At 26.5% G+C, this 26308-nt stretch overlaps 1 protein-coding gene and 2 pseudogenes across 1 annotated transcript; all 3 read left to right on the top strand.

Annotated features, from left to right (window-relative positions):
* Positions 1-1336: 1336 nt before the first annotated feature.
* Positions 1337-9665, top strand: LOC110647268 (APO protein 3, mitochondrial-like; annotated as a pseudogene).
* On the top strand, positions 8359-9665 carry LOC110650617 (uncharacterized). The gene is made up of 3 exons (XM_058149766.1): positions 8359-8502; positions 8767-8915; positions 9398-9665. The coding sequence occupies exons 1-3, from the start codon at positions 8377-8379 to the stop codon at positions 9492-9494; spliced, it is 372 nt and encodes a 123-aa protein (XP_058005749.1). The 5' UTR covers positions 8359-8376; the 3' UTR covers positions 9495-9665.
* A 3694-nt stretch (positions 9666-13359) lies between these two features.
* Positions 13360-14127, top strand: LOC110650616 (40S ribosomal protein S13-like; annotated as a pseudogene).
* The last annotated feature ends 12181 nt before the right edge of the window (positions 14128-26308 follow it).

Genomic DNA, 26308 nt, shown 5'->3' with positions numbered 1-26308 from the left:
GTTCTTATATGTAAGGGTAAAGCCAGAAAATTGAGATCAATAAAATTTTATTGCTTCATTATTAATATTATTAAAAATATATTTCAATATACATAATTAAATAATCATTTCACTCAATCATATAATTTGAGTTTTCATAATTTTCATTATAAGAAATACTCTATAATGCTTGCAATTCCAACAAATAATTAATGCTAATTTTATTAGTCAACAAACTATTCAGTACACTAAAATTTTCATATATTATATGCTAATTATTAAAATAATAAATAAAATAATTATTAATTTAAATATTAATTATTATTATTATTATATAATAATTATAATAATTATTAAAATAATAAGTGAATTTATTAAATATAATAATATTTTAAATATTTTAATGGGATAAAAATTATTCTAACGGCGAGTGGTCTCTCACCTATACATCTAAAGAAGCAAAAGACCAAAGTTCAGTGCGTTCAGCCAACAATTTATGCCTTGGTTTATGTGATTGCAACTTGGCATCGGCAGCCGCTCGCCGGAAGAGTACATGGAGGGCACCATTTTGACTTTTTTTGCATTAATTTAGCTGCTAAATAGTATGCCTTTCACATGCTCTCTTCAAAACCTTGAAGAAATTAAATCAATGACTTTTAAAATATTCTTTGTTTCCTTAATAATTTAATTTCATACATTAATATTAAAAAGATATTGAAATGAAAGTTGATCCTTATCCTCGCCGACGACATAATTATTACACACCGACGGTTCACACTTCTTCAGAATGTGCCAGTCTCCATCTGAGGTCGGGACATACACACGTGGGAACGTATTATCATGTTTAATATTTTTTTTTATTATTATTATAGCAGGCTGAATTACAATTTCATCCATTGACTATTATCATTATTAACAAAAACAAAATGATTTTTATATTTTTAAAAATTCATTAAAATATCTTTAAGATTTAATTTCGTCAAATATTTTCATTTCTTCATATATTTTAGCTGTTAATATTTAAGAAAATTTTAAAAATATCCTTATAGAAACCATTATTTATAGAAATAGTAATTAAATTTAAAGACTAAATAACTATTTATATGAGATTTGATTGACTAAATATACTGAAATATTCTCAGAAAATGAATATAAATACTAAAATATTTGATGAAATCAAAATTTAAAGACATTTGAATAAATTTCTATAAATGTAGGGATTATATAATTTATTAATAATTATAAAATTTAAAAATGAAGTTAATATTTAAGTATTAAGCCAAAGTCAAACTAAATACTCAATAAAAAAATCTCCTCTCAGGAGAGCAAGTCGCTGAAATAATTGAATGGCGGCGCAATGGCAACAAAAGAACGGCCGTCTTTCTATCTCAGCCGGCAATCATCATCTTCATTCTTTTCATTAAAAACTAGGAAAGGTAAAGGAAAAACTACAGGGTCAGTACTTGGTGCATGAAATGTTAGTGGTGGCCTGTGAAGGTGGCAAAATTTAGTTCAGAAGAAAATGATCATCATAAAGATCAGAGGAAGTTCCTCACCACCTTCCCCCACCTCCACTAACACCATGTCGTTTACAAAAAATATTATCTTGGGATTCAAAATTAATGTGGAAGTCCATTCTCTGAGGCCATAATTTAAAGTGGAGCTTCCTCGTTCTTTCTCACCCTTCATTCTTCCATTTATTTAGTTTCTTCAAAATTATCAACCTCTGCAGCAAAAGTTTTCCCACTTTCACGCAATAAAAATCTGTGATTTCATCATGGTTTTAAGATGTGGTGGGGAACATTATGAAAACCCATCCATCATAACTATATTTATTATTTAATTTCTGTTTAATTACCCTGAAAATCTTTTCTAATCATAAAAGTTAATAACGCTAAGCAAAAACAAGCGTTTAATCCTCAAAATCTTCTGTAAATTCATATATAATTAAAGTGAAGTGGATGTAGATTTTCAACCTAGCCATATATTTTGAGCAAGATCAATTGATATTGTTAGGTAAATGCTGTAAAGGATATACTTGCTATTGCAAATGTCAGATAAATCATGTCGACCATAAACACTGACAAGCATTTTAAAAAGTGGGTTCTTGGATATGGTTCTGTACAGGCAATGTGAGAAGAAAATATCATTAATGGTCTAATGTTATTGATTTGATAGTCTATATAGGTTGGCTAAAACACTGTGCAAAAGCACTGAATTTAACTTCAAAATTAGGAAAAAAAGTCTCTAATGTTATTGCCTGCTTAGACATCACTATGATAAGAGGTAAAGCCCAGGAAAGAGAGGGAGTCACTGTACAGCATAAAAGCATCACAAGAGAACATGTTCATGGTGGCCCATGATCACCAGATACTTTTGTCTGGAGAAATTGGCTGATTGCTGTTCATCATAAAACAGCATTTTGGATTAGCAGAAACTCACCAGAAATAGTGACACCAAAATATCACATGGCTCAACCATCTTTCTCTGATATTTCTTTGTCTTTCCTTGTTTACTTTATGGGAAATTCTTGTCAGATCCAATTCATCACATGGTGTGAATTATGTGAATTTAACAGTTGAATTCCACTTATGAACCCATAAAATGCTCTATTAGTTGAAGTTTAAAATTAATTTTTTCAATAAATAAAAGAAAATTCAATTTAATGACACGAATGAACACTTTATTAGATTAGAAACTATTTCATTATGTTTTAGTAATATTGAATTTAATTTTATAACTGATATGAAAATGTTATGGTTTGGATAAATAAGAAGTTCTCCTGCATACAAAATACGATTAATTATTAGATATATCGGGAGCACTAAAAAATAATATTTAATTTATCACAAAAAAGTAAGCATTTTTTATAATTTGAAAAGTGAATCTCACATAATTATAAGAAATAATATATATACATTAAGTGCACTTAATAATTTCTCATAAGAAAAGGAAAATTAATAGTATTTTAAAAGGAATTTTGTGTTGAATGCAAAATTCAATATAAATAAGGATAAATTTTGACAACTATTCCTGAATTTATCTAATTGTAACATTAAAATCCTCAACTTAAAAATATAACATAAAACTCCATCAACTTTCAAATTTTATACAGTAAAATTCTTCTAACCTTCAATTACTAATTTTTCAGTTAGACGCTGACCTCTACAGTTCCAGCATTGAGTTTAGTCAGTATTTTTCTTTTTTATCTCAAGCCATTTGTAAATTGAATCATTTTTTTTTCTGTAGACAAAATAATTTTTCATGTGTAAAAAAAATAATTTTACACTTTACATAAGAGAGAAGAGAGAAATATTGACTAAATATCATACTGGAGCTATTTATATCAATTTCTAACTGAAAAATTAATAATTGAAAGTCAGAGAGATTTTATTATGTAAAATTTAAAAATTTATAAAATTTTATATTATATTTTAAAGTTAAAAAATTATACTATTATAATTATATAAATTCAGGACAGTTATTGAAATTTATCCTATAAATAAAGATAAAAGTCCATTTCAATGTTTTATCTGTTATGATTTTGTACTTCTCCAACTCTAGCATTGGGCCATGGGCTGAGCTTGATTGGCTTCAGATTCGTAAATGTCAATTTTATTAATTTAAAAAAAAATATATATATATATATTAAAAATAATTTTAAATTTTCTAATTTATTCAATGAAAATTACTATCTACTTTTTTAAAAAAATTTAAATAAATTATATCATTTTCAAATTTATTTAAAAAAATGTTGTACATTTTTGGGATTATTGAATCTGATATCTATGTTATTGTTGTTAAATACACTCACAAGTTATAATTGTATATTACATATATATAATGATTTATATATATATAATATAATATAATAAAAAAATTATAAGAATTTAAATCGTTAACAAGTGAAAGGCATTCATTTTAATTGCCTAATTTAGATCTAAATATTTACCTGCTAATAATATATAGAAGCTCAGAGACTAAATTTCTATTTTTATTTAAACATATTAATATTGCCAAAAATTATAATTGTAAAGGAAAATATTTATTAATATTCCAACTATATCCATCATCATGACAAATGCTTGCATATAGGGAGGGGGTGATTTGGGTAAAAGATAATCTAATTTTGGTAATAGATGATTCTTATACGACTTTTTGGGGATTACCACAACCTTTGCTAATTTTCTGCTCTTCATGGACCATTCAAAAAAATTTAATTTTCGTTTTTATAAATTAATTTTCTTAAAAAGAAACTCAGAACAAAAACAAATATAAAAAAAAAAAATCGAAAATCCTACTTTTAAATGCTATCTAATAATAAACCTTCCGTCTGGCAAGAGTATTAAAAAAGTAAACTATAATTTAGTGTATAAAATTTGATAAAATTTATAATTTAATTTTTATATTTTATAAATAAATAATTTAATTTTAATAATGATAAAATTTATAATTTAATTTTTATTATTAAAATTTTATTAAGTTATAATTAATTTAATAAAAATATTAAAATATTATTATTATTATTATTTTTAATTTAAAAATAATTTAACCTCTAAAATTTTATTTTATTAATAATTTAGAATCTAATATTTTATTTTATTAATAATTAAGTTATTTTATTTTTAAAATATAAATTTCATTAAATTAAAATAAATAATTTTTTATAATTTTATAAAATTTTATTTATGTTATTATTATTATTTTAATAATATAAAAATAATTATATATATATATTTATTATTAATTAACTATAATTTTAATAGTAAAAATTAATTTATAAGTTTATTATAATGTCAAAAATTATATTACTTAGTTTTAAAATTATAAGAATTAATTTATAAATTTAATTAAATTTTAATAGCTAAATTAAAATAAAATTTTAGAGAATTAAATTATTTTTAAATTAAAAATAAAATTAAAAATATTTTAATTATTTTCATCATAATTTGACTAAAATTCTAATTACTTGACTAAATTCTCATAATTAGATTGTTTAGTTTTTAAAATACTGAAAATTTATAAGTTTAATTAAAATTAGAGATTAAATTGTAATTTACGGCTTAAAAAAAAAAAAAAAAAACAAAAAAAGCAAGTTTAGAGAGACCGAGAGAGAATCCATAAGAGCTAATAGCGAAGGAGGGAGAGCTATCCAGAAAGCTGGAAGGGAAAAAGCAAAACAGGCGGTGATTCATCCAGGGGGAAGTTAGACAATCCTCACTTGAAAATTTCTTAGGCGTCATCAATAATGTCGTTGTCAGGTTCCTTCGCTCGTCCTCACATCTGTTTAGCTACACCTCTTTATTATTTTCATTACTGATTTTGATTGTTTTAGTTGTTGAATGCGATTACCGTTGTTACTTTTCAGTTTTCGTTTCTTTTTTGGTGGGATATTCATTTTGTTTACTCGGTTATTCTTGTTCTCTTGTTGTTTTGATTTTTGTGGGCGCTTATCGATTTTGAGAGATCTGCAGGTATCATTTTGGGTTTTGGTTGTTCGTTCATATATTGCTGAATCCCCCCCTCTTAATTTTGGTTTTGATATATGGTGTATGGATATTTACAAATTTCAATCATGGTGAAGGAGAAATGGATGAGGAAACAGAGCAGTGGAGAGAGAGAACAGAGGGAGAGAGAAGATAAGGAGAAATGAATTATATAAATTTATTTTTAATTAATTAAATTTTTTTAACAAATATTAAATTAGAAAGAGTGCGGTAATAAAAAATTGGAGTACGAGGATCAATTAAAGGTTTAACAACCAGTAGATTAAAGATTGTGCGTTTATTGTACCCATTTTAATTAATTTTGTATAAATTTTTATATAATATTAAGTTCGTTTTTTATATGACGACTTGTATTAGATGCACTAATTCGTTTGTTGCTATAAAATTATGAAGATTTATTATATTAAAATTTAAAAATTTGCTCTCTGATATTGTTCTTTCAACTTATGCTAAGTTCTTCTTTCCAGTTCCAATCCACTGCTGACTTGCTTAACAGGCACTGCACTGAGGCATATTCCCTTCCTAGGAAATGAATAGTAGGCTCTTCAAGGGACTGCATTCCTGTTTGAACCAAACCATTTTTTTCTCAAATGAAAGAAGCTTAACCCTAGGTTCTCATACCTGTAAGTTTATTTGTGAATGAAGGAGTATTTTTGAGATTTAATAATAATTATGCTAAAATCCTATTGGTCACAATTAATGGGGGGCATTTTGGTATTATGACACTTGATGGGGTGTGTTTAAAATTTAACCAGATAGAAACGGACCGTCATTAATTATGACCAATAGGATTTTAGCATAATTATTATTAAATCTCAAAAATACTCCTTCACTAATGAATATCACGTGACCCATCCTTCACTAATGATTTAATAATAAATATAATGCGCAAGAATATAAGCTAAACTCCTATCTTTAGATTGATCAAAATATACGTAATCATTAAGCAAGAATTAATAAGAATCATAGCGGTTCTATGTTATTAATTCAACATAGTTCTTTCCATGTATTACATATCAATCCCTTACCCAGCATGATCTATAATGGGATATGACATAATGGTCCAACAATAATTTCTTCATTGAAGACAAATCTTGTCAACATTCTCATAAAGTAATCAATCAAGTGCATGTACTAACATAATAAGACAGAATTCACATATATATCAGAAACAACACATTAAGAGCTCAAAGTTTCAAATACATTACGAATACAAAACATTAGAATTAAACGTCAACAGGGTTTACAATTTATCTATTTAGCATTAATTAACTTATCAGATCTAATTATAAGTAGCACATTAATAAATAAACTTGTTTCATTGACAACCTATCTAAGAAACAGGTGGAACACTATCAGTGTAAAGTATTAGAAAAGGTGTACTTATTGTTAGTTGTATATACCCTAGAGCATACACTAATCTTGTACCTTGTAAATGACATTGTAAATATTTTAATGGCAATTAACATTTCATTTAAATGTTGTATGTTTCATATCATATTTATTTGAAATTTTCCATTAGCAATATATTATATATTCTATTCTTATGAGATAAGAATATGAGTGACAGAATATATGGGACATTTGCTATAAGTTAGAGGTCATGTGGGTCATGAAACTAGAACCTGCGTTGGTCCAGGCAGTGTTTCCCGGAGTGCTACTCATGTTTGGAGAAAGGGAGGAGTGCGGGATGTAGTTTTTTTTCCCTAAATGCTTCCATCTCTATGACTGTGTGGGTAAGGCAAGAGTTGGACATGACGAAAGGCACACGGTGCCAAGGATCCCTGCCATTGTAGAACTTTGTATACAAGCTGGGGTAAACTTGGAAAAGCTCCCTGCAAGGAGGAGGACAAAACCTGTCTATTCTATAGAAGGATGAATAGTAGATTTTGAACTAGTGGCAGAAATGAATGAAATGAGGAAAAACTCTCACTTTGAGAATATTGATCCTCTTGTGAGTTCTAATTTTGGTGCTGAATTTGATGGAGTAACAACTAATTTTAAGTTGGAGAAAAATGCTGATCATTTGGATGAATCAAATGATCGAACAACTGAAAGGGATTTAAGCATATGGACAATGGAGTCATGGTTTGAAATGATTTCAGAGGCAAAGAAGATCATGGATAAGTACAGTGTTTTAACCTGTGGATTTTGTCCTGAGGTTCAGGTAGGTCCCAAGGGACATAAGGTGAGGATGTGCAAGGCAACCAAGCATTAGTTTCGCGATGGTCAACATGCATGGCAAGAAGCAATGATAGAGGATCTTGTGGGTCCAAATTATGTGTGGCATGTTCGAGATTTGAATGGTCCTCCTCTGGATAACAAACTGAAGAGGTATTATGGCAAGGCTCCTGCTGTAGTTGAGTTATGTGTGCAGACTGGTGCACCTATTCCAGATCAATATCAGAGTATGATGATATTAGATGTTATTCCTCCTAACCGTGATGAAGTTGATCTTGTTGCCTGAACTGGTGTTTCATAATGCTAATAGGTGTGCACATATATTATCTTAGACAATCTGTGGATGATGAAGAAATTCTGTGTTTATAGTGTCAGACATGTAGTAATGCAACTTGTTTGTCTGGGATGATATAATAGTAATGCAACTTGTGGAGCATGTGTTATGTTTGTGCATTACATTCACTAATTTCATTTTTATATCTTCTGTTATGTGCAGAGCCACAGTAAGAAGGTTCAGTTTCAGTATGAACATACATTTACTTGTTGGATTTTTATTCTTTGCTTCAGAATTTTTACATTTTAATCCTCAATGACCGCATGAACCAGAGAAGAGGACATCACTGATTCTCTTTATCATTTCTGGGTTCATGATGTATTTTCTTATGCTTGAGTTATCCCTTAGAATTCCCAGGAGACTGCCACAACATGAATGGAGGCGGGCACATCTAATTGGTTGGCTTCAGGAAGGCCCAATGATTATTGTACTTGTCTCCATTGTGTATTGGATGCTACAGGAACCGGTGGCAATGTTGATGCCTACTCCTCCATAATTAGGGTAAATTTTTCTGCGAGTTTCATTTCCTTTATGTAATAAAGACTTTGTGTCATAGATTGTTCAAGCTTGCATTATGATATAGTTTGCATTATTGTGCATGCCTTCATGTTTCTGCCCCTAAATGATCACACTTTTGTCTTCATGTTAGATATCAAATATGAAGTTTTTAATTTTAATTCCTCCTACAGGACCCAGTTGTGCAGAATTTATTTAGCTGAATTAGGAGTTGCCAGGACTCATAATTTTTTATTCTGCTTATAACAGGAATCTATAGTTTGTCCAGTTGCCAATCTCTTCTATCGATCTCATCTGGTGCACTTATTTGATCTTAACATTTTTTTTACAAGTTCATCCTTGCATGTAAATAGTTGTCCTTCGTTGTTTGTTCGGTGTGATGCTCAGCAATCTCTGAGGTACAGTTTGATTGAGATCGCAAATTAGATTTTGTGCTTTGGTTTGAGATAATCCAAGTTTTGAGTTGGGGTCTTGGTTTCACTAGCAATGAAAATGAGTTAGTCATTAAATGTATAAGAGGTGGTATATTTTATCATTATTGATTTGTAGTGGAAAAAACCTATGTTACTCAGACTTGGGTATGGGTGTTGAAAATGGGTACATATCTGTGTGTCAACTTTCTAAATAGAAAATATAGGGATATGTTCTAAATTTAAACATAGGTGCTCGGATATGTTATGTAGGCCGAAAGGATTGAAATTATCTGTCCAAAGGGGGGCCAACTAATTGTGATATGCAACCATTAGATTCTCGAAATATTCAATATTTTTTAACTTGTTTTGTACCTATCCTTTAATTCAAAGTTGCATTCTGTTATTAACTTTTTTTTACCTATCCTTTAATTCAATGTGCTTTTTATCTTGAGAGATCTTGCATTTAGTGTCCATTGTTATGTTGCGACACGAGTAAGGAAGGGCAAAATGAAGAATTGGAGCATCAGAGAGGAAAACCTAGCTAATCTTACTATTGGTCAGTAGCAGGACAACTGTAAATCTCCTAGCAAATGCAGTTCACATTGTTTGTAGAAAGTTAAGGAACTGCTCAATGGTGGTAAACCTTTTATGAAATTGTGTTGTTGGAAGGCCTGTTAGGCTGTAATATACAATATTTGCTGTTATTATGCCTAGTCAAGTCCTTTCTGTGGTTTTTCTCCATAGGGATTCTTTTGTTCTTGGATGCATTAAAATCAAGTAATTATGTTTTCGAACTGAATCAATAACTAACTATTAATGGTATGTTCTCAAACATATTTCCTATCAGAAAGGGAAAATTCCTTTTCTTAAGAGCAGTTTCTATTAACAAATTCCTTGTTTTGAGATTATGTTTGCAAGTCCATGTTTCAATGTATTATTTATGAAACTATAATGAATTGATTGCCTGATGCCACTGAGTTCTCAGCCTTTTGATTTTCATGCTGGCATCAGTTTAGCTCAATCCAAACTCCACTGGGATTAATTTTTTTTTTCAAAAAAAAAAAAAAACTCCACTGGGATTCCTTGTTTTAGATAATAGCCTGTAGAACAATGATATATATTTGCTAGTGTGGCAGTGAATTACTCATGATCTTTTAATTCCACAAAAATTTAAGTTTTTGATCATTGTTGAAATCAGATAGGCTGCTATCTTTCATTATGGTTTCCAATTTTATTGGTTTTTTATGTTTTTAGCATTGTAAGTACATATATCTATTGGGTTTTTCCTATTTTTGCAGCCCTCCCCTCATCTGCTTCACCTCTCGTTTTTGCTGGATGTTTATTATGTAGGTGTTTAAGACTAAGAAATCTCAATAAATCAATGAGTTTTAACTTAGGGTAGTTGAATCGCCATCAGGATTGTGAGTTCTCCAATTTGAGTCCTAGTTGGAGCTAAATGAACATAGGAAAAAGAAAAAAAAAAAAAAAAAAAAGGAAATCTCTGAAAATTCCAAATTAGATATCTTACTGTTCTTCATTGGTTTCTAGCTGGGGTGAGCTCAATTGGAATATTATGATCAGTAGGTTGTATATTTTATCATGTGAACCTGCAATCATCATTTGTAAATCTGTAAATGAGTTCAATATTTGGATCTGGGTGTAATCTCACATCCCTTGTATATAGTTTTTTTGAAATAACAAGGACTTAATATGCTTATCTTCTTCTCATCTTTTTATTTTTTTCATATAAACGATTTCAATTAAAATCTAAATTTGAGATCTAACAATCTTAAAGACGATTTTTTAAATATAATTGAGTAGTATTTTCTTAATTCACGCATCCTTTGCTCATTGTCAGTAGGCATTAAGACGGTAAGAGATAAATGCATAATTAAACCAACAAGGATTAACCACTAATGCAGAGTCTGAACGTATGCTACCATTTCTAACTGAGGACTAACTCAGATTAGGAAATAATGATAAAAGAGCTGCTGGTTTAATGGTTATGGAGATGGATGCAGATTATTATAATAATTAATTGCTCAGTTAATTATATGCAGCAGATCTTGGTGCGAGTGCACCATTCTTTTCACCTTGGTTTGCCTAACTTTGCTGTCTCCACTACTTAAGCACAACAATGAGCATGGAAAAGATTCAAAGTTGGATCTCCAATATGCAACAATAACACGAGCTACATGACAAATTTATGACGGCTATAAAGTTTAAATTTACATAATTAAAAATTTTAAATTTAAATATTCATATATATGAATATGTGTTACAGTTGACTTTTAAAATAAATATAATTTATTAATATTTATAGCAATTAAATGAACGCGTACACTAAATAATTTTTATTTATTTCTTTATCTCTATGAAATAAAGATCTAATCATTTATAAATTATTTATGACATCATAATAAATCAAATAATTATATATAGCTTAATGTTATAACTTTATTACTTAACTTATCATCTTCCTTCTCAATTTGGATTTGGTAAATCCTATACTATTTTATTTTTTGTTGGTATTGTTTATTTATGTATAGGTTAGAATTGTAATATTTCAAACTACAAGATAAATATCAAATCTTTAATTATATATTCAAAGTATATTACATATGCGAACATGTGTATTACAGTTAATCAGCCATAAAAAAAAATTTATTAATATTTATAGTCAAACATTGAATGCATATATAAATTATAATTATATCAAATAAGAACAACTTAAACATTTGTCTTTTTCTCCCTCCACTGCTCTAAAGGCAAATGAATTAAATATATTGCATTCTTAATCTGTAAAATGATTACCATAATGTGACTGATAGTAAAGAAATTTGGAGGGGTGGAAGGAATCAAATTTCACAATTATTTGCAGTAATAATTTCATTCTCAAACTAAGACAAGTTCAACTATGTAACATTTATGTTTGAGTTTGAATTGGAATTTGCGAATTCTTTGATAAATTATTGTCTGATTCTCTGCAAAATTTTTGTGTAGCTACATCTTGATTAACAATTCTTTTAACCATAAATACAGTACTTTATCCATTGCAATGTATATATAGTTTCAATTTAGTAATATTAAAATTATTCGTCTCCAAAATTATGATATCTTGAATTTAAATTTTAATTAAACTAATTAAATAAATACAATGCTTTTTATAGCTTTATATATATATATATATTAGTATAATCTCTTCAATTAATTAAGATATATAAAATTAATTAATTAATTAATTTCTAGTTTAATCCGTGATAAAAGATGAATTTATTTAGAAGTGAGTGTTAAAATTCAACTTTTATATGGATATTAATAATATAATTAATGAGTGCACATTTACATTATGAAAGTATATATGTTAAATTGCTAAAATGTCCATTCATACGATGACGACTTACTTATGCTTTAGAATTAGCTTGCTTAGTTTAATTTATCTTATTCCAATAGCTGAAGACATATTACTCACCTGATAGATCTATATTTGAGTCCCCGTTTCCGAATCCCCCACTCAAAAAAAAAAAAAAAAAAAAAGAGCTAAGCTTATGTGTGCCGTTTACCAACACCAAACTGTTAAATCAACAATCAACTATAAAATTATATACATTTTGGAACATATATATATACAAGATGTACAATTAATATTGCATTATAGGATCGATATGTTTTTATTTTTTCTAATTCTAATTAGCTCTTAATTGAATAACAGAAAAAAACTTAATATCATGTAAAAAAGATATACACCATATAATTACTATTTTACTTAAAAAATCATTATTATTAATCCTTAATTTGAACATTGTAATTAGTAGACAATATTTAAAAACCTAGAAGTGGGAAAAAAGTGCTGAATTTTTCAAGCAGAACCTAATTTTTGAAATATAATTAGGCTGAATTTTTCATCTGTTCCTCTTTTTGATATAAAATATATTTATATTTTTGTATAATCTCTTCAATTAATTAAGATATTCAAAATTAAATGACTCTAATTTTGTTCAAAAAGATTACTCTAATTTAACTCGTGATAAAAGATGAATTTATTTAAGAATACATTCAACACTCATGGATATTGATTTTTTTTTCTCCAATTGCTAAAAAGAAAACAATTTTTTTTTTTTAAAAAAGGTATAATAACATTACAAAATTCAAATTAATACAAATGTTTAGTTTAACTTGATTCATTGATTAATTACTAAATAAGAATTTTATTGATTCATTTAGTTTTGACTAATATTTTAACTTGAGAATTGTAGCTCTGAATGATTTTAATATCACTTATTTAAAGTTTATTCCTATCTTGTTGATTAAATTTCAAGATAATCAAGAAATGACATTTTGTTATTTATCCATAAATTATAATTCCTATAAAAAGAATGACATTTTATTATTATTATTATTATTATTATTATTATATAGGAATATTCATTTCCCTTTAGGGTTTGCGGTTCGCTGTAGAGGAAGCTCAGCCAAAGACTGCTCAACCTTCATCGCCGTCACCATGGTTCTCATGCACAGTCGCGGTAAGGGTATTTCCGCTTCAGCTCTGCCATACAAGAGAACTCCACCAAGTTAATCGGCTCAAGATCTCTCCTCAGGATGTTGAGGAGAACATTTGCAAACTTACAGAGAAGGGGCTTACTCCTCAGATTGGTGTCATTCTCCGTGATTCTTATGGTATTTCTAAAGTTAAGAGTGTCACCGGAAGCAAGATTTTGCGCATCATAAACGCTCATGGTTTTGCCCCTGAAATTCCTCAGGATTTGTATCATCTCATCAAGAAAGTTGTTGTAATTAGGAAGCATTCGGAGAGGAACAGGGAGGGTAAGGATTCCAAGTTTCGGTTGATCCTTGTTGAGAGCAGGATTCATATAGGCTTGCTTGATACTACAAGAAAACAAAGAACCTACCTCCTGTCTGGAAATGCGAATCAAACACGTCGATCTGGATATGTTGCGCAGCAAAGTTTAGGGAATCCAGAGTAGATGTGTACTCTTGTGAAATCTTATCATGATTCATAAGTTCAAGAAAATCTTGTTATGTTAATTTGGGAAGGTGATGGAGTGGATCTAAGAACATTTGTGCACAAAATGTTTGCTTGGTTCTGAGCGTTTATGTATTTTCTTTCAACTTTTTGAGCACATTGTTCTACCTTTTCAGATATAACTTTTCATTACCTATGAGATTGGTTTGATTTCTTCTTTCTCTATTTCAATTTCTGCAGATTATATATCGACATTACTTCACACATACAGGATCAAACCAACAAGGACTAACCACTAACAAGGAAGTAAAATTGCAGAGTTTGAACATATATATAGACCTAAGCTACCATTTCTAACTGAAGATAACTCAAATTAGCTAGCTAGGGAAATAAAGATAAAAGAGCTGGTTTAATGCTTATGGAGATGCAGGCTATTATAATAATTAATTGATCACTTAATTATATGCAGCAGATCTAGGCACGAATGCACCCCTCTTTTCACCTTAGTAATTTGCCATCAACTTGCACAAGATTTTCTTTTCTTTCTTTCCTTTTCTTTTCAAATATCTAATGGGCATGGAAAAGATTGAAAGTTAGATCTCCAATATGTAACAATAACACTAGCTACATGACAAATCCATGACAGCTATAAAGTCTATATTTACATCATTAATAATTTTAAATTTAAGGTATTCATATATGCGAATATGCGTATCACAGTTGACTATAAAGATAGATATAATTTGTTAACGTTTATAATTATTCAATGAATATGCATATCAAATCATTTTTATTTATTTCTTTATCTCAATAAAATAAGAATCTATAATTTATAAATTATTTACGACACCATAATAAATTTAATAATTATATATAGACTGATGCAAGTTCTATTTTTTTAATAAATAAAATGAATAACATTATTTCTTTAGGGCATGTATATTAATTAATATTTGCTATTATTAAATATTACTTTCATGAATTTAATAAAAGAATAGATGAACTGCATGCGTATAGGCTATACCGTGGATAGCCAGAACCCAAATCAATGCAATTGTAAATTAATTAATTAATAATTTAATTCAGCATATAATTGATTTCATATATATTCAGATATACCCATAAAAAAAGCAACAATATTCAAATAATAAGCTAAATTGAAAGAAATTGGATATTATATAGGAGACGTGTTGTCATTTGTTAGGTGCTGTTTGAATCTGACGCAGACGCCATTGTGGAAATTTTCTTCAATTGTTGTTGTTATCATTTTGACCTTGAATAAAATTCAACAATTAGGCAACACAACACCATTTTAATTAATTATACTTTGAAAGGAGTTATTATTTTTAAATAATGGAGAGAATTTTCTAGTCTCATGTAGAAAACAATTTGAATTTTAGCTATGAAATCCATTATGTTATTGGCTAAAAAAATAAACTAAAGATAAATTATTTCAGTAAATACAATATAAAAATTATAATACAATACAATTAAAAAAAATTATTAAGTGTACTCGATACATGTAAATCTTAATTCATTTACAAAGATACGTGGGTCTCATTTTTTATAATTAGGTAATGCATATTAAGTTTTTCCTGAATATTGATAATAATAAAATTGACTTGCTTATGAAAAAAAAAGTATTTTTTACATTAAGTATTAAAAAAAAAATTAAGTTATAATCGTAATATTTCAAGCTACAGAGCAAGTATAAAATCTTTAATTATATATTTAAAATAGGGAAAAACAAAAGTCGGCTATTTAATTATCTATAATTTTATACTTAATATAAAAATTCAACTAAATCACATATGCGAACATGTACATCACAGCCAATTAGCCATGAAAAAGATAAAATTAATTGATGTTGGTGATCAAACAATTGATGTATATACAAAATAGTTATATCTAATAAGAACGAAATTAAACATCAATTTGTCTTTTCTCTCAACATTGCTTTATAGAGAAATGAATTTAATATAATGCATTCTATTCTGTAAAATGATAACCATAATGTGACTAATAATTAAGAAATTTGGAGGGCTGAGGGAATCAAATTTCACAATTATTTGCAGTAATAATTTCATTCTCAAACTAACGTGTATATATTTGAGTTTGAATTGGAATACATGAATTCTTTGATAATAATTGTCTGATTCTCTGCTAAATTTTTGACTTTTTGTGTAGCTACATCTTATTTAAGAATTCTTTTAACCACAAATACAGTACTTTTTATAGCTTTTCTTATATTTTAGTATAATTTCTTCCATTAATTAGGATATACAAAATATAGCTATAATTTAACAGTGATAAAAGATGAATTAAAAAGTTAAAAAATTAATAGTTAAATATTATTCTTATAAATTTTAATATTTAAAGAAGGTAATTATTAATTTACACCTCCAAAAGTTAATATTTAACCCTTGAAAAATGTATAAATATTTATAACGTGAAAAATTAACCTAATCTCTTTAAATTTAAGAGGTTAAAAATTACAAAGGCAATAATTATCCCTCATTAATCTTGTACTAAACTTTAATTCAACTCTCATATATGGATATTAATAATATAATTAATGAATGCACATTTACATTTTATATATATATATGCTAAATTACTAAAATGTCCAGTCATCCTATGACCTGTTGATGCCATAGATATGTGTTAAATATGATTAATTATTTACTTTTCAATCAATAAATGAGTGTCAACTGATAAGGATTACCAATCCTATACCTTGTATATCTCTTGTAGTTTATATGTATATCTCTTCTTCTACCACTTGAAACCCTATTTAAAGGAATCAGCTTATGTATGCCATTTACCAACACTGAAATGTTACATCAACAATCAAATATAAAATATGTATTTTGCTGCTTCACTAGGGTTTATATTGATGAATATATATTTTTTTTCAACCCATTTATTGATTGAGGATTTAATTAGGTGCTATAAATTAAATATTTGAATAAAAAAATATATCACAAGATTAAATTTTAAATTGCATCGACTCTTTATAAATAAATAGAGTTGTTTTCTTAATGATATAACTGAAATTTAGAAAAAATGAAGAATAAAGGACAAGAAAGATCATACAGGAGGCATAATTAGTATTGCATTAGAGGATCAATATATTTTTAATTCTTGTAATTTTTTTTAAATTCTAATGCAGAAAATTTGCTCTTAATTGAATAAGAGAGAAATAAACTTAATATAGTGTAAAAAATACATACACCATAAAATTATATTTTACTTTAATCCTTAATTTGAACATTGTAATTAGTAGATCAATATTTAAAAACCAAGAAGTGGGGAAAAAGTGGTTGATAAATCTTTGTTTCATTGGCTAGATCATCACATGGTAGCAACTGTGTAAGGATGATAAAGAAACTTGTGAACATTTTAGTCAAGAGTTTTGATTCAAGCAGAACCCATTTTTTGAAATATAATTAGGCTGAATTATTTTGATTCAAGAAGAGATAAATACAGAATCAAACCAACAAGGACTAACTATTAATAAGGAAGTGAAAAATCAGAGTTTGAACATGTGCAGACATATGCTACTGTTTCTAACTGAAGATAACTCAGATTAGCTAGCTAGGAAAATAAAGATTAAAGAGCTGCTGGTTTAATGGTTATGGAGATAGATGCAGATTATTATAATAATTAATTGCTCAGTTAATTATATGCAGCAGATCTAGGTACGAGTGCACCTTTCTTTTCAACTTAATTTGCCTTCCAACTACTTAAGCACAAGATTTTGTTTTTTTCAAATATCTAATAGGCATGGAAAATATTGAAGGTTCAATGTCCAATATGTAACAACAACACTAGCTACATGACAAATCTATGACGGCTATAAAGACTAAATTTATATGATTGAAAATTTTAAATTTAGAGTATTTATATATGCGAATATGCGTGTCACAGTTGACTTTAAAGATAGATATATTTTTCGTTAATACGCTAAATCATCTTATAAAATAAAAATTAATAAATCATTTATGTCATAATATAAATCTAATAATTATTTATAGACTTATTAAGTTCAATTTTTCTTAATAAATAAAATCCTTAATTAATTATGATTTAATTATTGACAAATTAAGCAGGTGGGAGTAAACAAAATCTCTATGTCTCCAAGGTTCGGTTCAGATGAACAATTAATGCTTATATTGCAACTTTATGAATTAATGTTTCGTTTTTTTTTTTTTTTTTTTTTGTCGATTTGGATTTGGTAATTAAATCCTCAGCCAGCTTTTCAAAATTTTAAGAGCTTTTTAGGCTTATATGGAGAAGGATATCTGCTTCGTCTCTCAGTTTTATGATTTAACATCAAGCCAACCAACAAAATCAGACTTTTTTCAAACAATCTCTAGACCCAATTGAACTAAGTAGTAATTGTTGCATATCAATATGCATGCTTATTAAATGCACATCTCATTCGCAGGAAATGAAATGTTCGTCAGATATTTTTTTTATATGTGAAAAAAATTTTCATATTTAATAAAAATAAATAATTAAAAGAGGAGATGAACTGTATGGGTATAGCCAGATACCCTACCAATGCAATTGTAAATTAATTAATAATTGTCAGCATATAATTAATTTCATATATATTCTGGTATGAATATTGTTGCTTCATTTTTTGTGTACGAGAATATCAGAATATATATGAAATTAATTATTTGCGTAAATAATAAGGTAAATTGAAAGAAATGAAAAAGAAATTGCACATTATGTACAAGACATGTTGTTATTTGTTAAGTACTGTTTGAATCTGACGCAGAAGCCATTGTGGAAATTTTCTTCACTGTTGTTGTTGTTATTATTTTGACCTTGAATAAAATTCAACAATTAGGCAACACAGTACGATTTTAATTAATTATACTTCGAAAGGAGTTATTATTTTTTAATAATGGAGAGAATTTCATAGTCTTATGCAGGAAATTTAATTTTAAATTCTCCTCTACGAATTTGAATTTAAGCTATCAAATCCATTGTTATTAGAAATTTTTTTACTAAAAAAATATACTGAAGATAAATTATTCCAAAAAATCTAATATAAAAATTATAATATAATACAACTAAAGAAAATTATTGGGTGCATCCGATTTTCACTCTCAAAAATATGAATTCCATTTTGATAGTTGAACAATACATATTAATTTTTTTATAGATATTATTAATAACAAAAGTGATTTGTTTATAAAAAAATATACTTTTTATATGAGTATCTGGTGCACTATTTTAATGTACAGAACGTATTCTATAATCTACCTACAATTGAAATTGTTATTATATATATAAAAGGGTTAAGTTAGAATGATAATATTTCAAACTATAAAGGCAAGTATAAAATCTTCAATTATATATTCAAAACAGGGAAGAGCAAAATATTGACCATCTATCTATGATTTTATACCTAATATTAAAATTCAATTAAATTAAATATGCGAACATGTGCATCACAGTTAATCAGTATATTAATATTTGTGGTCAAACAATGAATTCATATATAAAATATAGTTATATCTAATAAGAACAAATTAAAAATTTGTCTTTTCTATCAACACTTCTCTATAGGGAAATGAATTTAATATAATGCATTCTTAATCTGTAAAATTAAATGATTACCATGATGTGACTAATAATTAAGAAATTTTAGGGTTAAGGGAATCAAATTTCACAATTATTTGCAGTAATAATTTCATTATCAAACTAAGACAAGTTCAATTATATAACATGTATGCTAATTTGAGTATGAATTGGAATATACGAATTCTTTGATAAATTATTGTCTGATTCTCTGCAAAATTTTTGTGTAGCTACATCTTAATTAACAATTCTTTTAACCATAAATACAGTATTTATATAGCTTTTCTTATATTTTAGTATAATCCCTTTAATTAATTAATTAAGATATATAGAATTAACTAGCCCTAGTTTAACACTTGATAATCCAAATCCTAGAAAAGAAACTTCTTATTTTTATTCATTTAGATTTAATTGAACTAAATGATTTTAATATTATTGAGCTAAAACTTATTAATATTTTATTAATTAAATTTCAAGATTTTGTATTATTTTTGCATAAATTACAGTTCTTATAAAAAGAGGTTGATTTCTTCTCTTCCTATTTCGCTTTTTAATGTACATTACTTCACACATCCTCCTGCCCAGTGTCAGTAGGATTAAGAAGAGATAAATACAGAACCAAACTAACAAGGATTAACTAATAATAAGGAAATAATTTAAACACAGATTAATGGTTACTGCAGAAAACTCATATTAGCTAGCTAGGGAAAGGAAGAAAAAAGAGTTTTAATGGCTATGGAGATGCTGGTTGTTATAATAATAATAATAATAATATTAATTAATTAATTGCTAAGTTTATATGCAACAGATCTAGGTACAAGTGCACCCTTTTTTCCACCTTAATTTGCCTTCAACTTTTTCCATCTCCACCACTGACAGCACAAGATATTTTTCAAATATATCCAGTGGGCATTGAAAAGATTGGAAGTTAGATCTCCAATCTATAACAATAACAGTAGCTACATGACAAATCTGTGACTGCTATAAAGTCTAAATTTGCATAATTAAATATTTAAATTTAAAATATTTATATATATATGTAAATATGTATATGATAGTTGATTCTAAAGTAGATATAATTTATTAATATTAATAATTATTCAATTAACATACACATTAAATTATTTTTGTTGTACTTTTTTTATCTCCACCAAATAAGACCTAGTAATTCATAAATTATTTATGATACCATAATAAATTTAATAATTGTATATAGATAGAATAAGTTCAATTTTTCTTAATAAATTTAGGTTTTCGTAGTGGAAATATATTGTAAAATTGAGTAAATTATAATTAAATCTTCAAGGTATAGAAAAATTCACAACTGATCAATTCTAGTTTATTTTTTAATAATGATTTAGTCTTTAAATTTAAATTTTATTAATAAATTAGTCTTCGCTGTTTAAATTAATTATAATTAACCCATTAATTACTTTTTTTAATTTAAAATAATTTAATCTCTAAAGTTTTATTTTATTAAACAAATAGTCTCTACATCTAAATTTTATATTTAAATATTATAAATTTTCATAAAATATTAAATATTTTATAGTTATAATTATTTAAATATAAAATAGTAAAAGGTAGTTAATAACAAATTAACAATGTGTTTTACCAAACTTTTTAAATTTTTTTATATTATGGTTTATAATCATGTAAAAGAAATTATTTTATTTATAGTAATACTATTTTAATAAATACATAATTATAAAAATTCTTTTAACAATATTTCAAGAAAAATGATAGAAACAGGTTTTTTTATACAATTTATTTTGTCAATACATAAAGTTATAATTTATTTATAATTTATAAATATTCTCAAAATTATATTTTAAATTAATTTTCATTAAATTAATTGTTTGTAAAATCACATTATTATCTATTTAGTATTTTATAAATATATAATTATTTAACTATAAAATAAATAATTACTTAAATATAAAATTTAAATATAAAATTATTTTGTTAATAAAATAAAATTTTGGAATTAAATTATTATAAATGAAAAGCAATTAACGGTATAAACCAACTTGTTAATGGGATTAAATTTGAGGAACAAATTATTACTCAAAATAAAATCAGAAACTGATTTATAGATTTTACTATACTTTAAAGACTTAATTACAACTTACCTTTAAAAATATGTGTCTGAGTTAACTATAAAAAACGAATATAAAATTGAAATATGGGAGTAAAAGAGAAATCTCTATGGGTTCGGTTGAGATAAACAACGTTAATACTACAACTTTATGAATTAACCTTTCGTCTTCGTTCTCAATTTGGATTTGGTAAATCCTCATGCTAGTTTTTTTAAATTTTAAGAGCTCGATCAGCTTATGGAAATAGATCTCTCTCTGCTTCATCTCTCAGTTTTATGATTTAACATCAAACCAACCAACAAAATCAGATTTTTGTGAAACAATCTATAGTCCCAATTGAACCCTCCTTCACCTCAATAAATTTTTTTTTCAATATGTATAGACATTATTGTAGAACAATATGCTGAAGTAGTAGTTAATTAATTTAATTGTTAATTAATACTTCAATGCACATCTCATTTAGAGAAATCAAATGTTTAAATCTGATAAATTTTTTTCTGAGTAAAAATTGCATATATAATAAAAATAAATAAAAGTTTTAAATTCAAACTCATTTGGCAGCATATAATAGTAGGGAAGGACTAACAATCACAAGATAAAGAATTGCAAAAAGCCTCCTATATTTTGTCAGTGTTTTGATGGAGTTCTGAAGACATGATGTATGGAGATCAGATGGAGGAGAGTGTTCCTTTTTAGAGCATGTACATTAATTAATATTTATTATTAATATTATATTTCATTCATTAATTTAATAAAATAGGAGATGATCTGTATGGGTATAGCCTGAAACCCTATCAATGCAATTGTAAATTAATTAACAACTGTCTCCATGTAGTTAATTTCATAAATATTTTTATATTCCCATACACAAAAAATAAGCAACAATCAGAATTTTTTCACTTAGCATGCTTTGTTATAGGATGAGTGTTTTAAAGAGTTCTAATTATCAGGTCCTAATTAGATATTCCATGCTAAATTTTTTTTAATAATTTATTAATAAAAAAATCAACAATATTCAAATAGTAAGCTAAATTAAAAGAAAAAAAATAATTGCATAAGACATGTTTTATATATATATATATGTGCGCGCGCGAATATATACATTACAGTTAGTCTGCCATTAAAAAAATATAGAATTTATTAATATTTACAGTTAAACAATAAATGCACATATAAAATATTGATACATCTAACAAGAGACAATTTAAATATTTATGTTTTTCTTTCTATGTTGCTCTACAGTGAAATGTATTTAATATAATACATTCTTAATCAGTAGAAAATGATTACCACTATGTGACAAATAATTAAGAAATTTGGGGGGGGTGAGGGTATCTAATTTCTCAACTGTTATTTGCAGCAACAATTTCATTCTCAAACTGAGACAAGTTCAATGGTGATCGATCGCATACTATTGGAGGCTGGCTTGATTTCTTACCTTCCCATTTCACTTTTCACAGTATATATTGATATTGCTTCGCACATCCTTCTGTTCAGTGTCGGTAAAATGCAGAGTTTGAATATGAGAATATGCATGCTACCATTTCTAGCAGAAGATAGCTCAGACTAGCTAGCTAGGGAAAGGAAGATAAAAGAGGTTTAATGGTTATGGAGACGCAGGTTATAATAATAATAATTAATTGCTAAGTTTATATGCAACCGATCTAGCTACGAGTGCACCCTTCTTTCCACCTTAATTTGCCTTCAACTTTTTCGGTCTCCACCACTTACAGCACAAGATTTTTTTCAAATATATCCAATGGGCATTGAAAAGATTGAAAGTTAGATCTCCAATCAATAACAATAAAACTAGCTAGATGACAAATCTATGACGGCTATAAAGTTTATATTTTTGTAATTAAAAATTTTTAATTTAAAATATTTATATATGTGAATATATGTGTCACAATTGACTGCAAAGATATTAATATTTATAATTATATAGTGAATATATACATTGAGTATTTTTATTTGTTTATTTATCCTCACTGAATAAGATCTAATAATTCATAAATTTTTTATCATTAAACATATTCAAGTTGAATTTTCCTAAATAAATAAAATGAATAACATTTTGTGATAAGTAATTGAGAATTTAAGTAGTGGAAATATATTCAAAAATAGAATAAATTATAACTAAATCTCTAACGTCTAACAAAATTGATGGGTTTTTAATTTATTTTTAGTAATGATTTGGTTCTTAAATTTAAATTTCATTAATAAATTAGTCCTTGTCATCCAATAAATTAACCGTTAATGACTTTTCAATTTGAAACAATTTAATTTTTGAAGTTTTATTTTATTCTCTTTACATTTAAATTTAATATTTAAATAATTATATATTTTATAAAATATTAAAAATATAAAATATATTTAAATAATTGCTTTTCAATATGCTTCACATCTCATTTTGTAGTAAATCAAATGCTCAAATCTGATAAATTTTTTTTCTGTGTAAAATTTCATATATAAGCATAAAGAAGGACTAATAAATCACAAGATAAAGATTATTCTCTTCCAATTCAATAAAATATTTTTGCTTTATAAAAAAAAAAAAAAAAGAAAATCACAAGATAAAGAATTGCAAAAAGCCATTGTCGGTGTTAGTCTGAAGATATGATCGATGTATAGAGATCAGATGAAGAGGAAGGAGGAGAGTGTTACTTTTTAGGGATATATTAATTAATATTTATTATTATTGTTATTATATTACGTTCATTACTTTAATAAAAGAGGAGATGAACTATATGGGTATATCCAGAAACCCTTGCAATTGTAAATTGATTAATATATAATTGTCACCATATATATACTTAATCTCATGTATATTCTGTACACCCATACAAAAAAAGAAAGGCACAATATTCAAATAATAAGCTAAATTAAAAGAAAAAACAATTGCTTATTATGCAGAAGACATGTTGTTATTTGTTAAGTGCTTGAATCTCACACAGAAGCCATTGTGGAAATTTAATAAAATTCAACAATTAGGCAACTCAACACCATTTTAATTACATTGAAAGGAGTTATTATTTTTAATAGTGGAGAGAATTTACTAGATTTTATATTTTAAATTTAAGCTAACAAATCAAATGTGTTATTAGATTTTTTTTAGTCAAAAAAATAAACTTCGACATAAATGATTAATTAGTTTAATAAATACAATATAAAAATTATCTTTGTATTTGTCATTACATTATTTTGTTCAAACATGAAAAGAATGGGGATCTCATCATTTAATTATAATATAATACAACTGGAATTGTTATTATATCCAAAAAGAAAAAAAAAATTTTTGATTGCACCATTTTCTTTAGTCTTTGCTTCAATGTTTAGAATTGTAATATTTCAAACTTCAAGAAAAATATGAATCTTTAATTTATTAAAAAAAAAAAAGATTAGTTATCTGTCCACTATCTTATACCTAACTCTAAAATTTAATTAAGTCATATATACGAATATGTGCATCACAGTTAGTCTATCATAAAGAAAGAAAATTTATTAATATTTTTAGTCAAACAATAAATACATATATAAAATATTATTATATCAGACAACAGATAATTTAAATATTTATGTCTTTTCTGTTTACGTTACATTATAATAAAAGGTATTTAACATGATATATTTTTAATAAGAGAAATAATTACTGCTATGCGACTAATAATTAAGAAATTTGGTGAGGTGAGGGAATCAAATTTCTCAACTGTTATTTGAAGTAACAATTTCATTCTCAAACTAAGACAAGTTCAACTATATAACCTTTATGTTTGAGTTTGAATTGGAATACGAATGCTTTGGTAAGCTATTGTCAAACCCTTCAACATCTTTTTTTATTTTTATAAGTAGATAAATTTTATTAAATATAAAGAAGATAAAATAAAAGAAGTAACAAGAACGAGAACAAGAACACAACACAGAGAAGCCCAACCTAAAAGACAGGACCATACAAGCTAAGCTAAGCCAAAAACCAGGAAAACAAGCAGCTAGAAACTGCAAAAGACAGAACAAGACCAACAGCTGGAGGCAAAACCACAAATAGCAACAACAGCACTGCATCCCAAGCAAAACAACACCCCACAAGCAATCAATTAGGCTACATATCTTAATTAAGAATTTTTTAAACAGCAATTGATACAGTACTTTGTGTCGCTTTTCTTGTGCATTGAAGCATCTATTTCCTTGAAACCAGCATATTAAATGGATGAAATTAAATTTGAATGGAATTGCACCTTGTAATATATAGGCAACTCCAGGCTCCAGCTGAGTGACTCCTGCGAAAAATTTTTTATCCGTGGAACAATACCCTTTTTATTCAGATCTGCATGCGTTGAACTCTGTAATTGCATGTTTCTAAGTTTCAAATCTTTATTTATTAAAGCAGGGAAAATTGTGAAAGTCATAGATAGTGCACAATATGAGATAAACACTACATGACAAATCTATGACGGCTATTATAAATTAAGTCTAAAATTTGCATTTTTTAAATAATTAATTAACTAATTTTCTTATATATATATATATATATTAAATATCGTAAATTTACATATATTTATTAATAAATGTAATATTTTTGTTTATGAATCGATAAGTTAATTTTGCATGTATGATTATTTTTTTTACAAGCAGGTTTTTTATTAAAATTATCAATTTTTTTTAGCTGTCAATAAAAAGATTAATTTTTTTTTATTATGCTA

This window comes from Hevea brasiliensis, chromosome 7 (genome assembly GCF_030052815.1).
Source record: "Hevea brasiliensis isolate MT/VB/25A 57/8 chromosome 7, ASM3005281v1, whole genome shotgun sequence".
NCBI lineage: Eukaryota > Viridiplantae > Streptophyta > Magnoliopsida > Malpighiales > Euphorbiaceae > Hevea > Hevea brasiliensis.
The sequence above is the reverse complement of the archived record's forward strand: the minus strand, read 5'-3'. Positions and strand labels throughout refer to the sequence as shown.

Excerpts from the sequence above, each read along its gene's own strand:
- LOC110650617 (XM_058149766.1), top strand. The coding sequence starts at position 8,377 with ATGGAGGCGGGCACATCTAATTGGTTGGCTTCAGGAAGGCCCAATGAT. Across the intron at positions 8,503-8,766 it reads CCTACTCCTCCATAATTAGG|GAATCTATAGTTTGTCCAGT; the intron begins GTAAATTTTTCT and ends TGCTTATAACAG. Across the intron at positions 8,916-9,397 it reads GATGCTCAGCAATCTCTGAG|TGTCCATTGTTATGTTGCGA; the intron begins GTACAGTTTGAT and ends TCTTGCATTTAG.